Consider the following 14,728-nt stretch of genomic DNA (forward strand, 5'->3'; position numbering starts at 1 on the left):
CAAATTTGGTTATGACAAGCCCTGGTGAACTGTTCCTTCCTTCTATAGGCTAGAGAGGAGCTGGGACTCTGTGCCATATGGCCCACCGGGTATGGGTGGGATGTGAGAAGACACACTTAGGGTCAAAATGTGCTCTCATGTGTCTGAACAGGGGAAAAGAACAATTAGAAGTCCATAGAGCGACCACACACTGAAGGCTGACCTCACAGCCCTGTGAGGTGTCAGGCCCCAGGCTAAGCCTCCAGAGGCCTTCTGTGTCAAACTGGGATTGCCCGCCAACAGGCTTCTCTGATTTCAGAAAGAAATGGTGTGGCCCAAAACAGAAGGGCTTGCAGTGCAAGTGTGGTTCTTTTGGCTCTTCTGAAAATTCTTGATGCTTTTCAAGCCTCTTTCTCCATGTGCAAAATGCTAAGAGTAAGAGTTCTTTTTCCAAAGGCAAATAGCAGAGAACTAATTTGCTTACCTCAGTGCAGGGGAACGCAGCCCGTCTTAGCTGTGAAGCCCCAGGGGCTATGTGTCAGGCCGATGCCAAGGTCCTGTCCACCCGTCTTCTCCAGACCCCAGAATCCTGGCCAGCTTGTTTCCTTGTCCCATCTTCCACCATCTACTCTTCCACGTGGGTTCTTGCTCCCTCCACCCATATGCATCTCCCAGAATCCTAGAGGAGCAGGCCACATGTCACTCAAATTGTACCCAACTTCGGGCTCCAAAACAAATTCTCTGTTTTGAGATTGAAGATTTTTAAGATTTTAAGGTGTTTTTTTGTTTTTACTAATAACTACACACAAACAGGAAAAGATTAATAGGAGGAAATGTAATGCATTTTTTATTTATTTTAGTGTTTATTAATTTTGAGAGAGAGAGAGAGCATGTGAGCAGGGGAGAGGGGCAGAGAGAGAGGGAGAAAGAATCCCAAGCAGGCTCCACACTCAGTCTGGAGCACAACGCAAGGCTTGATCTCACAACCTGAGATCATGACCTGAGCTGAAATCAAGAGTTGGATGCTCACCTGATTGAGCCATCTGGGTGCCCCAAATGCATTATGAAAAGAACAACAGGGACGCCTGGGTGGCTCAGTCGGTTAAGCGTCTGACTTTGGCTTAGTTCATGATCTCACAGTTCGTGGTTTGAGCCCCGCACTGGGCTCTGTGCTGACAGCTCAGAGCCTGGAGCCTGCTTCGGATTCTATGTCTCCCTCTCTCTCTCTGCCCCTCCTGCACTGGTGCTATGTCTCTCTGTCTCTCAAGAGTGAATAAATGTAAATAAATAAATAAATAAATAAATACCACAACATAAAGGGAATTATAGAACACTGGCTAGAAGTACTTAAGGCTATAAATGGATATAAGTCATTTGCATTTACCTCACTTACTGGATTTCTTCCACAATAAGTATAATAAGATTGATTTAAGATTACTTACTAGGTGGAAATTACTTTCATACATTGTTGCATTTAATCCCTACTGTAACTATGTAAATTGCGTATCATTTCATGGATATGAAAATAGAGGTTCAGAAAAGTTCAGAAACTCGCTCAACGTCAACCACCTAAGATATAGGACCTCCCCCCACAGGATTATTGTCATAAATGAGTTAATATTTGTTAAGTGCTTAGGACAGTATCTAGCATTTAGTAAATGTTATACAAGTATTAACTAATATTAATAGAAAGCAACATGTCCAAGATGCAAATTCAGATTGGTATGATTCCAAAAGCCACACAGTTTGAATATACTGCACTTCCTATGGATTAGTTCCAGCAGGGGGAGGAAAAGGGAGTAGTCCTAATGCCTATACTCCTTGAGTTTAGTTATGAATTCCTATTTTCCCTCAAAATTTTTTATTGTTCAGTCCCATACCCTTCTCTCTTACCAAAGCCTGGAGATCCTGTTTAGGTCCAAAAGTAACACCTACTATGCCATTCAGGGGACCTTCACATAAATTGGACTCAATTAGAGCATTAGGAAAAATTGTGATAGAAATCCCAACATCATGCAGGAGAAATTCACCTTGGGTTGGTCTTCCCACGAAAGCAAAATCATCTCAGGGGAGTCTGGGTGGCTCAGTCCATTGAGCATCTGACTCTTGATTTTGGCTGAGTCCCAGAGTTGTGGGATAGAGCCCCGCATCAGGCTCCACACCGAGCATGGAGCCTGCTTAAGATTCTCCCTCTCTCTCACTCTCTCTCTGTCTCTCTCTCTCTCTGTCTACCCTTCTCCTCCACTTGCACTCTCTCTTTCTAAAATAAATGTATGTAAGCCAATTTGACAATAAATTATATTAAAAATAATAAAAGAAAATAAAATAAATGAAATGAAAATTTTTATAAAAAAGCAAATCAGAGTTTCTCAATAAATATGCAAATAAACATGAATATATTCACTCTTTTTCACCTCTTTCACAAAAGCAGCATGCAGCATTAACTATTCTTTTGCTTTTTATTTATTTTTAATTTTTTTAATGTTTATTTTTGAGGGGGGGCTGGTGAGGAGCAGAGAGAGAGGGAGACACAGAATCCAAGCAGCCTCCAGGCTCTGAGCTGTCAGCACAGAGCCTGACATGGGGCTCAATCCTATGAACCATGAGATCATGACCTGAGCTGAAGTCTGACACTTAACCGACTGAGCCACCCAGGTGCCCCGCTTTTTATTTTTGGCTTAGCAATAAGATTTGGAGATCTTTCCATATCAGCACGTAGAAAATGTGCTCGTTCTTAAATTATGTAATATTCTATTATTGGCTTTGCCATAATTAATATAACCAGTCTCCTCTAGGTAGACATTGAGGCTGTTTCTTTTTTTTTTTTTTTTTTTTTTTTAATTTTTTTTTTTCAATGTTTATTTATTTTTGGGACAGAGAGAGACAGAGCATGAACGGGGGAGGGGCAGAGAGAGAGGGAGACACAGAATCGGAAACAGGCTCCAGGCTCTGAGCCATCAGCCCAGAGCCCGACGCGGGGCTCGAACTCAAGGACCGCGAGATCGTGACCTGGCTGAAGTCGGACGCTTAACCGACTGCGCCACCCAGGCGCCCCGAGGCTGTTTCTAATCCTTTGTTCCTGCAATACTATAATGAATAGGACTGCATCAATAAGTAAGTTTTAATTTACTGCATGTTTAAAGCAATGTGGTACCATTACTTTAAGCAGAAGTAACTTTCCTGTAAGACATTTCCAAATACAAACCCCTTGAGATCTGCTTTAATGAATAAATGAGACATATTTATAATAGGAAATATTATTTGCATGGGCAAATTAATGTTTCAAAATTCTCAATTTTATTTCATCCTCTTAAGTGAGTATTTTCCTACATGTTTATTTACACTTATATAATTAGGTTAATGGGCATTTTGCCCTGGAAAATCAGCCTTGAACAGAGCTAATCATCATGAATTTTAAATTAATACAATTTGGATTAGAGAAATATTTTTACTTCATTTTCTAAACTGTTGTTTTAAACTCTGCACAGAGAGCTCTGAATTCCATATGTATTTGCCACATTGCCACCTTTAATTGGAATACTCAGAGCAATCATCTTTTTCTAAAATATTTGAAGTGCAGAGATTATTTTTAAAATCAGTTTATGTATTGGGGCGCCTGGGTGGCTCAGTTGGTTAAGCGTCCAACTTCAGCTCAGGTCATGATCTCGCGGTTTGTGAGTTTGAGCCCCGTGTCAGGCTCTGTGCTGACAGCTCAGAGAGCCTGTTTCAGATTCTGTGTCTCCCTCTCTCTCTCTGACCGTCCCCCATTCTTGCTGTGTGTCTCTCTGCCTCAAAAATAAATAAACGTTAAAAAAAATTTTTTTAATCAGTTTATGTACAAATGCATTCCTTTTATGATCTTTTTCTTAATAAATTCATCTCAAAGTCAGGCTAGATTTGAGGTGAATTTCAAATATTACAACCACGATCAAATGTCACAATTTAGTATTTTCATTGTGAGCTAGATCCTTTTTCCTGTCTGTCTTAAGGTCAGTTAGTAAACAACCCAGTTGTGAAGCTGTAAGGTTATCAATTGGTATGAAGGGCAAATGCCTCCCTTCAAGGAAATGAAATGTGATTGAGAGGACAAAATATTCATAAAAAGAACAGCAACAGCAAGGTAATAACTAAAAGTTAAATAGCCCTTATCGTGTGCCAGGCATCACATTGAGTACTTTAAAAATGTTAATCTATTAGAAATTCATAGGAACCCTATAAGATAAGTGCAATTATTATCAATTATTATCATCCCATTTTACAGATGAAGGAATTGAGGTAGAGGATGATTAAATACTGTACCTAGCGTCACACAGCTGGTAAGTGGGAAAGGCAGGATTCAAACTCTAATTGTCTGACTGTGGAGGCCATGCATGTAACCAGCCCCCACACTGCCTCTTGCATGTGGTGACCTTCAGACACTAAAGCAAAAGGAAGCCAGAGGAGGCAAAGATCATAGTGGTCACGAAGAGTTTCAGAAGGAAAACTCTGATGAGCAGAGAGGAGTGGATTCCAAAGCTCCCTACCTCTACTGGGAGTGCTCAGGAGGACAGCCTTTCATTGTGGTTTCTATGGCTTTTCCCACAATAAATATCCTAAGAATAAGAAAGCATTGCAGGAACAGAGGTATTAGGCAAAAATGGCCATGGTGTTTAAGGGTGGTCACTGAGCAGACCTATTTAAATAATGTGATACTATCATATAGAGAAGTAGCAAGGGTAGGTGGGTTAGGACCAGATCACACACACTCTATGTCCCAGGCTAAGAATTAAGGCTGTATTCTCTCCAGCGGCGCCTCTCACACTGTAATGTTCAATGAAATCACCTGGGATCTTCTTGTTAAATGCACATTCTGATCCAGCAGGTCTGAGGTGGGCCCAAGAGCCCTCATTTGTAATAAGCTTGAGAGATGCTGATGTTACTGGTCCCAGAACCACACTTTGAGTAGCAAGACGGTAGGCTCCAGCAGGAAATTGCCATTGGAGCAGGGGATGTAGATGGGCGGGGGGGGGGAGGGGGGGGGTCGGAGTGGAATGATAGAAAGTTACCTGTGGCACCTCCTCTAAGTTGTGGCCAGCAATTTTAAAGACTTATAGACCTACGGTGTTTTATTTGGTCTGATTTCTAGAACTTTTCTCTATATGCCCCACCTCTCCTCTCAGATGCCACGATGTCTTGCCTTAAGTGTTTTCAACTACACTTTTCCTTTCTTTCTATACAGAGCAAGGCTAAAGAGCTGCCACTCTCTGCTGTACGTTTTATGGAAGAACTGGGGGAATGTGCCTTTGGAAAGATCTATAAGGGCCATCTCTATCTCCCAGGCATGGACCATGCTCAATTGGTTGCTATAAAGACCTTGAAAGACTATAACAACCCCCAGCAATGGACAGAATTTCAACAGGAAGCCTCCCTGATGGCCGAACTACACCACCCCAATATCGTCTGCCTTCTGGGTGCTGTCACTCAGGAACAGCCTGTGTGTATGCTTTTTGAGTATATGAATCAGGGGGATCTCCATGAGTTCCTTATCATGCGCTCCCCACATTCTGATGTTGGCTGTAGCAGTGACGAAGACGGGACTGTAAAATCCAGCCTGGATCATGGAGATTTTCTGCACATAGCAATTCAGATTGCAGCCGGCATGGAGTACCTGTCTAGTCACTTCTTTGTCCATAAGGACCTTGCAGCTCGCAATATTTTAATCGGAGAGCAACTTCATGTAAAGATTTCAGACCTTGGGCTTTCCAGAGAAATCTACTCTGCCGATTACTACAGGGTGCAGAGTAAGTCTTTGCTGCCCATTCGCTGGATGCCCCCTGAAGCCATCATGTATGGCAAATTCTCTTCTGATTCAGATATCTGGTCCTTCGGGGTTGTCTTGTGGGAGATCTTCAGTTTTGGACTGCAACCGTATTACGGATTTAGTAACCAGGAAGTGATCGAAATGGTAAGGAAACGACAGCTGTTACCATGCTCTGAAGATTGCCCGCCCAGAATGTACAGCCTCATGACAGAGTGCTGGAATGAGATTCCTTCCAGGAGACCAAGATTTAAAGATATCCATGTCCGGCTTCGGTCCTGGGAGGGACTTTCAAGTCACACCAGCTCCACTACTCCTTCAGGGGGAAATGCTACCACACAGACAACCTCCCTTAGCGCCAGCCCAGTGAGTAATCTCAGTAACCCCAGATATCCCAATTATATGTTCCCGAGCCAGGGTATTACACCACAGGGCCAGATTGCTGGTTTCATTGGCCCACCAATACCTCAGAACCAGCGATTTATCCCCATCAATGGATACCCAATACCTCCTGGCTATGCGGCATTTCCAGCTGCCCACTACCAACCGACAGGCCCTCCCAGAGTGATTCAGCATTGCCCGCCTCCCAAGAGTCGGTCCCCGAGCAGTGCCAGTGGGTCGACTAGCACTGGTCATGTGACCAGCTTGCCCTCTTCAGGATCTAATCAGGAAGCAAACATTCCCTTACTACCACACATGTCGATTCCAAATCATCCCAGTGGAATGGGTATCACCGTTTTTGGCAACAAGTCTCAAAAACCCTACAAAATAGACTCAAAGCAACCGTCTTTGCTAGGAGACTCCAATATTCACGGACACACCGAATCTATGATTTCTGCAGAACTGTAAAATGCATGACTTTTGTAAATGTGGTATACAGGAAAAACTAGAAAGCCGTAGAAAAGATTTAAATTCAAATGTTTTTATTAAAGTAAGGTTCTCACTTAGCAGACATTGCAACAAGTATCTTCTGTGAAGTTTAACTGTGTCTTACCAAGCAGGGCAGACAACCAGCCAGAAAAAGAAAAGATTGTGGGATTAACACTCCATCAGGGGTACACGACATGGCATTGGGATTGGTACATCTGGTTTCACGTACTAAAAACTGCAAACCAGTGAAGAAGAAAAGAATCTCGTGATTAAATATCAAACCAAAAAGGAAAGTCAAATGGTGCTTTGTGTATTTGCCTCCGTTCACCATGACTGGTCTCTCCCCAAAATGTATATACCGTAGCATTTGTCTACCTGCTGTCTTATCTTCAGGACAAATGTTCAGGAATTGTGTTGATTCAATTTAGACTCTATGCATTCTTGTATGAAAATGATGTTCAGGATCAATGAGGAAACTGTAGGCAAAATTTGAAATCCCAGATGGAAACGAGCCATAAGACAAGTGTAAGATCCCCTGAGGCCATCTACACAGTGGGGCTTCTTTGGGAAGGTACAGAATGTGCCTCTTTGTGAATCTCCTCTGCTGATCACGAAGGCCTTTTCCACATTATCGTTTTCCACAGTGTGTTTACACGAGCCCTTGAAATAATATAGGGCATCAGACCATAAGAAGGCTAGACGTGGATGCTGGAATTGATTGTTGGTTGATAGTTCACTCCATTGCATTAGAAATGAGGAACCAAAGGAAGCACAGTCAGGAAAATGGTCCCTCGGCCTAGATCAGCACCCCTGGGAGAGGAACAAGGTTTCCCATGGGGCAGCCTCACGGGAGCTTCCCTGGAACAACAGGATTGAAGAATAGAGGTATGGCTGCAGACCAGCACATTAGTGCTTACAACCTCCTGAATATGAATCTTCCTAGGTGTAGGGGGCCCACCATCAATGGACTCTGGGGAAGTAGGAAACTCTATGACACCAATACCTAGTTAAAGTTTCTCTCACCTTTATTTTTTTTCTGATCTGGAAATGTTCATAGATTTTATTCCAGCACCAGGAGTTACGACCATTTATTCATAGTATTAGTTGGAATCCAAAGACTATGAATTCTATTTTGTAAAACATTACAGTATTTTTTTTAAACACAGGTACTGAATTCTCATTTCAAAGATAACCATGAATTGAAATTTTGAAGCTGGTGAATAGAAGAAACATAATCATTTTTGCCTTAGGAGGGAGGCATCAAATGTGCATTTCATGCCACTTACCTACTAGCCATCTTTTGCCAAGTTTAGAATTCTTATGGGTTTCAAGTTCTATATAGAAAGGAATGTTATGTTAGATTTTTCTCTTGTTAAAAAATAACTCCTTTATTCTAAGAACAATGTCTCAAGGTCTCATTTTTTTAATCATTACTATTTTACAACTAAAGAGACTTACAAAGAGACTTTACAGGATATAAAATAATTCCTGGAAATGATATCTGATGAGGAGAATGTAAAGCACATTGATGTTTCAATTTTGTAAAAAGAAAAAAAAATGCAATTAGGATGAGAAATCAAGGAAATCTGTTTACCAAATGTGTTGCAATTTTCCCAAACACTGAATCTTCAAACAATGAACATGGACTTATCGGTACTGTGAACTCAAAGAATTGGCTATATCCAGTTTTGTTGAAAGATAAATTAAGAAATATTTTTGTGGCATAAGTAAGCTGGTTCAAGAGCTACATTTCTTAACTTTAGGTCGAGGAGAATATTTGGATCCTTTTGTTGCTATGCAACTGTTTAATGATGAAGATTCAAACCACAATTTTGTATATCATACGACAATCAATGGTTTTCCAAGGATATTTATTATTTTAAGTAAACATGATTTCAGTGAATCTGAGTTTTTCTAGGAGTCCCTTAAAGGGAAATTAGCATTCCGTGAGCCAGTAAAATACGTACTCTGGAAAAACATTACTATGGTAAAAAGTAAATTCAAGTTAGTTTTTTATAAAAAACTATAACATTTATTTTAAACATTTTATAATTACTGAAGTCATTAAGGTGAGCAAACCAAATTTCAAAACCACTTGTAATAATGTATTTTGTGATAGCACTGTGATACTACATAACACAGTCCCTTTTGTATTAAAATGGTATTTTTTTCACAAACTGAAAAATGTCCTTCGCTTTGTTGACAATGTTTTGTAAGATGACTTTATTTTCAGATCTTTTTCTTTTTTTTTCCTTATTTTTTCCTTTTTTTTTTTTTTTTTTTTTGCACAAAACTATGTTTATGGTTTGTATCACAGAAGTGAAAATATATCTCTGCATTTTTATATCCGGTCTGTTTCTTTGTTTCCTTTGTTTGTTTCTTTTTAACTCGATATAGATTTCCTTCAAATATATCATGGCGATATTCAGATATCTTGCCCTCCCATATCTTTTCTTATTTTCACTGCATGCATTTAATCACTGTATTACTTAATGTTTGATCTGTTATTATGGGCATTTCAAGTAGACAAGCATGGATGTAATGACAAAAAGGCTATTTTATATTGAGGATATGTGCATTTGTATTTCACACACCAGCGATGATATTAAACACTGATTACTTTATGCTGCTGTTTATTAAAAATGTTTACCATATAATATTATTTCCTGAATATTGCTATCCTGGAGGTATTTGGGGATTTTAATATTATTTCTCTAATTATTGACATTTCATAGAAAAAGGAATCATAATTCTTATTTACTATAATTCCTATTTCATTGAAATGATTTTTTTTTTTAAGTAGGCTTTTAAAATAGATTTGGGCATTCTTTTGCCACTGACCACAGGTGGAAGGGAAAAGATCCCAATGATTTCATGACCATATACTATCCAACTATATATGGCAAGCTTTTAGTTTTTAAAATCAAAATAATATATTGAATAATTACTTTACAACCAAATGGAATGTAAAAATTGGTTTTCAAAGTTGCATCCTTTTCTGCCTTGTTTCCGTGTGAACTTAGACATAAAAAATCATGTCTTCAAACTCTGAAGAAGAAAGAGCTGTGTACATCTTATCATGTTCAACTTAGATTCCAATCATACTGATAAAATAAAAAGAAATGTGGCCATTTAATTGTCACAGCTTATCTTTATGACCTTCTTTGCCCAAAAGAAAGAGTTCCCCATCTGGCAATTAATACACACTGTCAAAGAAAATGAGTATCATTATGAAAGTTCAAAGAACTTGTCCATTCTGCTCTTTAATACAGAAGGGAATACAATAAAACCTTCAGGGCCTTATCCATCTGTTTTAGGTACAGTTCTTGTCACCACCTCAGCGATCAAACTCAATAAAGCAGTCACCTCTCATGGCAGTGAGATGGATGTCAGGTTGGGTTTCTCCCTCTCATGTGAATTCTTCAGTCTGCCCTTCACTCCTATTTCCTTCTGTCTCTCCAGGCTCTCCCCCTCCCACCATCCCCAATCCCTTCAGCTCTGTGATTTGGGCCTTACCCTAATCACCAACATCTGCAAATTTGCAACACCACCTCAGATAATGCCTACTACAAACCACTAACTACTGATTAAAGGGAGCTCTATTATCTACCTATCCCAGTGGTTCAAAGATGATTACCTATCCCAGTGGTTCACAGAGTGTGGTCCTCAGACTAGCAGACCTTGGAACTTGTCAGAAATGCAAATTCTCAGGCCCCTCTTGGAAGCCCTGAATCCAAAATTCTGGGGATGGAACCCAGCAGTTTTTGTTTTAACAAGCTCTCCTATGATCTAAACATTGAGGTGGCACGTGGCGGGGTGGTGGGGGTGTGTGTGGTCATTACATCCTTAGAAATGTATGTGTAAGCATTTAATAACACATTTGCCACTTTGGTTCCCCTTAAAGAAAATCAAGTTTTAGTGAAAAATTAAGCAGTAAAATCCTTTTGCTTTAACCATTTGACAATTGGTTATATGCTTTGTAGCTGTTGTCTTGGATAGAGAATAGCCCCAGCCTTTGACAAGACTACCTTGTCTAGCTCCCTCGAGACCCCTATTCCTGGGTAGTAATCAAAAGCTTTTTCCTTCATGTGGACAAGCTCAAAAGACTTGGTCTCTTAGTGTACTTTCTCTGACTCCTTGCAGCGATGATTAACACAACTAAAAGCGCTCTCCTCTGTGTTGCAACTTCACACAGTCCGGGTCAGGGATAGGCTGCTCTTTCTTGGGAGGAAGAAAGATCTGGCTCCTAGAAAGCATCAGGCAGAAGCAGCTGCAGAGGCTCCCCTCTCCCCTGAACTTCCTGTGACAACTTGACCCACTTGGCTGGATGCAGTCACCTGTGGCGCACTCCACTGTGTTCTTTTGCCAGTTGCAGCCCATCAGACCTCGCTGGCTGGCTGTGAGTGTTTCTGTGCTCCCCACAGCCTGTAGAGACTGAAAGCTCTGAAGGAGGACAATAAGGAGCCACGGGAGGTGCTAGGGGTGAAGCTCATACTCTTAATTTATATAGCATTTTTTTAGGGCAATAGTTTAAAAGCTAAGGAGAAAATGCTAGTTTAGAAGAGAAGGAACAAGGGATCACATGCCTAAGAGGAACTTGTTTGCAGCCAAAATACAACTGCACCTGAAGTTTGTTACCATAAATGCCAAGAGTACTAAGGAGTCTGTTAACTCGGAGGAAGGAGAGACTTACAAACCATCAGAGTTCTCAAGGTCATTGTAATCCCCTAGGAAATTAGGCGGGGAAGATTTAAAAAAAATGGAGACATACAGGGAGAAAGTCTGCTGACATATTTATGACTAGCTGAATCATATGCGCCTATGAAATGCATATTCACAAACGAGTACTATAACATTTGCTGACAAGACCTGACATGGTGCATAGTCTCACCAAAGTGACCAGGTTAGTAAATATTCTTATCTGGGAATGGTAAAGTTGGGAGAAAGGCTCCTCTTTAAGATTAGATAGGACATCCTTACACTTTGAAAAAGGCCAGTATCCTGACATGCTGAATAAAGATAATTCAGGGAATGTTCCACTTGGAGAGTGGTTCTCAATATCAGTCTTTGTTGGACATCCCATGCAAAATCCACATCCCATGCAAAACAACAGAACTTGCTGCCCACGATCATAAATTAGTGCTAAAGCTCTCCCTGACCTTAGAGGCATGTGAATTTTGCAGCAGAAATAGGGAGAGGTCAGGCTTCATCCTACACCAAGTGGTCCTTGACCAATGCAATCCTTGGACAAACAGTCATTTCATCTGTCATCCGGGCCTATTCTAATACAATTCCCTGAAAGGTTTCTTTTGAGTCTACACCCATTAAGATCACTTACTTGAAGGAGACTGAAACACCCCAATTGCGTGATCTAGATGTTAAGAATCAACCTAGGAAGACTAAAACTAATAATCAGGCAAAATGACAGTACTTATTTGTACTTCCCCAATTCACTCTGGAAACAGAGTGTATTCATTGTATTGGTCAGCGTGGCTGCAGTCATACCTCCAAAATCTCAGGGACTTGCATTATGTTTACTTCTCATTTCCATCAGTCAGCAGAGGTAGGTCTGGGGCTGTGGCCCTGCTCCCAGGTCTTGGAAGGACCAGCTGTTCTTATGGCCTGGGGGAAAAAAAAAAAAGAGCAAGGGGCAGAACTGAAACATGGGCACTTGAAAACGTTCTGCTTAGACGTGCTGTATGCCACGTCCTTTTCTCATATTCTCCGGGTCAACACAAACTCTGCAGATGAACCCAACTGTAGGACATGGATGTATCTCACCCTGCTGAGAGGCAGTGCAGCCATACCCTCACAGTCACAGGTAGGGATACAGAATCTCCTTGCAGGGAAGGGGGCAAGTAGTTGGGAACAAGAACACAATCTCCACTCAGCTGAAGCCCTGGGTGGATGAAAGAGCAAACCCACAGCACCAGCACCCTTCTCTCCTCTTGCATTCATGCCAGATGTCACTAATAGATGCTTTTCCCGCAGACTCAGAGTTAGCCTTAAAATTTTCAACATACTGCCCTGGATAACCTACTAATCAATCAGAAATGGCAACAGAGATGAAACTTACTAGCCATCTCTGCATTAGAGCAATAGTTGTCAAAGCAGTTTATCAAAATTAGGGAGATTCTGAAAATTATAACCTCAGAACCATCCAAGAATGTACCAGAAAAGCTACCTTAAAATCTCTTATAGGGGCACCTGGGTGGCTTAGTTGGTTAAGTGTCTGACTTTGGCTCAGGTCATGATCCCATAGTTTGTGGGTTTGAGCCCCACATCAGGCTCTGTGCTGACAGCTCAGAGCCTGGAGCCTGCTTCAGATTCTGTGTCTCCCTCCCTCTCTCTGCCCCTCCCCCACTCGTTCTCTCTCTTTCTCTCTCTCTCTCTCTCTCTCTCAAAAAAAAATAATAAACAATGAAAAAAATCTCCTGTAAATTCCTCAGATACAGCATAAAACACTATCCTTAGCCCTCCTTCATGGGACCCGAATAAAGAGACTGGGAGAATACAGCGCATACTTTTTAAGTGTTCCTGCAAATGATCTGGATAACCTTGAGTAAGTAAGGGAATGTCAATTTCCTTATCAGTAAAATATTGTAAATGTAGCATAGAGGTTAGGAGTAAAGGTTCTGATGTCATACTGCCTGAGCTTAAATCTCTCTTTCACCCCTTGGTAACCATGCAAATTGAGACAAGTTTCTGAACTGATATTTATTCATCTGTGAAAGTATCTGCTTCCTAGGATTGAAGCTAATTAACCTAAATGAGCTAATTTATGTAAGCTGCAGAGAAGTGCACCTGACACAAAGTTATCAAAAAATAAAGTCTAGATAATTTTATAATTTTTCTAGGGTATCTGTCTTTCAGACTTGCTACAAGCATTTAATGAGAATGTATTTAAATACTTTAAGAATTGTCTGGCACATAGTAGATGCCCAGAAAGTGGTAACCTTGCTATTATTCAATGTGTTTTAAACAAGTTTATAAAGAGATACATTATTTTCTAATGTGGTAAGATATTTAGAGCTCAAAGTATTCCACCTAATTATTCATGCACATGCTATAATGTAGAACACCCAGGATTAGTGCCAATGAGGTGGGGGTGGGCTTAGCCCTTCAATAATTTCCATCATTTCCCCTCAAATCGGCCCTAATAAACATACACTAAGTAAAAACAGCTTCGAGACATATCCCTAGACCATCCCTATACCATATGTCATCCCTCATACCCCCAAGCTGATTGCCACCTCAAAGCTTCTCCCATGTTGAAATTCTGGAATCATCCCTGGGGCCAACTAAGAGCACCATGAAGAGGTATATTAAACCAATATATGTGAAGGAAGCCCAGTATAATTACATCTTTTAAGCAGTTCCCTACCCCTACACACACACACACACACACACACACACACACAGTCACAGTTGTATTACATAATATTATATGTGGTATCTCTCAACAATTGGTGTTCTCATGTGGAGAATGAAATAAAGGGAGACCCGATCCTCCTAAAACATTTGAGCATATGTAAAGTGCTGCATTCCTTCATTATAGACCCAAATCCCCTCCTAACGGAATTCTGGGCACTATGTTTTAGAACTTGGATTATGGGGTTTGGGCACCAGCCTGCCAGGGAAAACAAGCTGGGTTCCTTTAAACACCAAGTTCCAAAACAAGTAAACAGCTGTTATCAAGTTGTCAACGTAATTCTCACCCTGAAAATGTCCTCGATGCCCAGGGTAGGGTGACCTAGCTGTGCCAGTTTGCCAGGAATTATCCCTGTTTTAGCACTGAAAGTCCTTTTTCCCAAGAGAACCCCTATGCCCAGGCAAACCTGGCCTTTTGGTCACCCTTTCTGAAGCAAAGACTATAAAGTCAAAGCCAGCATGTATTGGTTCTGAGCTCCTCTCTGTTAGGTAGACACAAATTCAGATATGAATAGTGATCTAGGGGCCCCTGCATCTTGGGTACCTTATGAGGAGAGAGACTAAATTATTCTATAATTAACGCAGTTCTGAAATTTGAAAGGGCCTGCAACTTCCAACTTTACAAAGGGGAATGAAGCATTTCTTTGAGCT

General features: G+C 40.9%; 1 protein-coding gene across 1 annotated transcript in view; it reads left to right on the plus strand.

The window, feature by feature from the left end:
- Positions 1-9,782, plus strand: part of ROR1 (receptor tyrosine kinase like orphan receptor 1) — a 400,652-nt gene extending 390,870 nt beyond the window's left edge. Inside the window, exon 9 of the mRNA XM_043575173.1 lies at positions 5,198-9,782. Coding sequence (XP_043431108.1) covers positions 5,198-6,625 — 1,428 coding nt within the window. The 3' untranslated portion in view covers positions 6,626-9,782. The remainder of the gene's footprint in view (positions 1-5,197) is intronic.
- Positions 9,783-14,728: the final 4,946 nt, after the last annotated feature.

This window comes from Prionailurus bengalensis, chromosome C1, assembly GCF_016509475.1.
Source record: "Prionailurus bengalensis isolate Pbe53 chromosome C1, Fcat_Pben_1.1_paternal_pri, whole genome shotgun sequence".
NCBI classification, from domain to species: domain Eukaryota; kingdom Metazoa; phylum Chordata; class Mammalia; order Carnivora; family Felidae; genus Prionailurus; species Prionailurus bengalensis.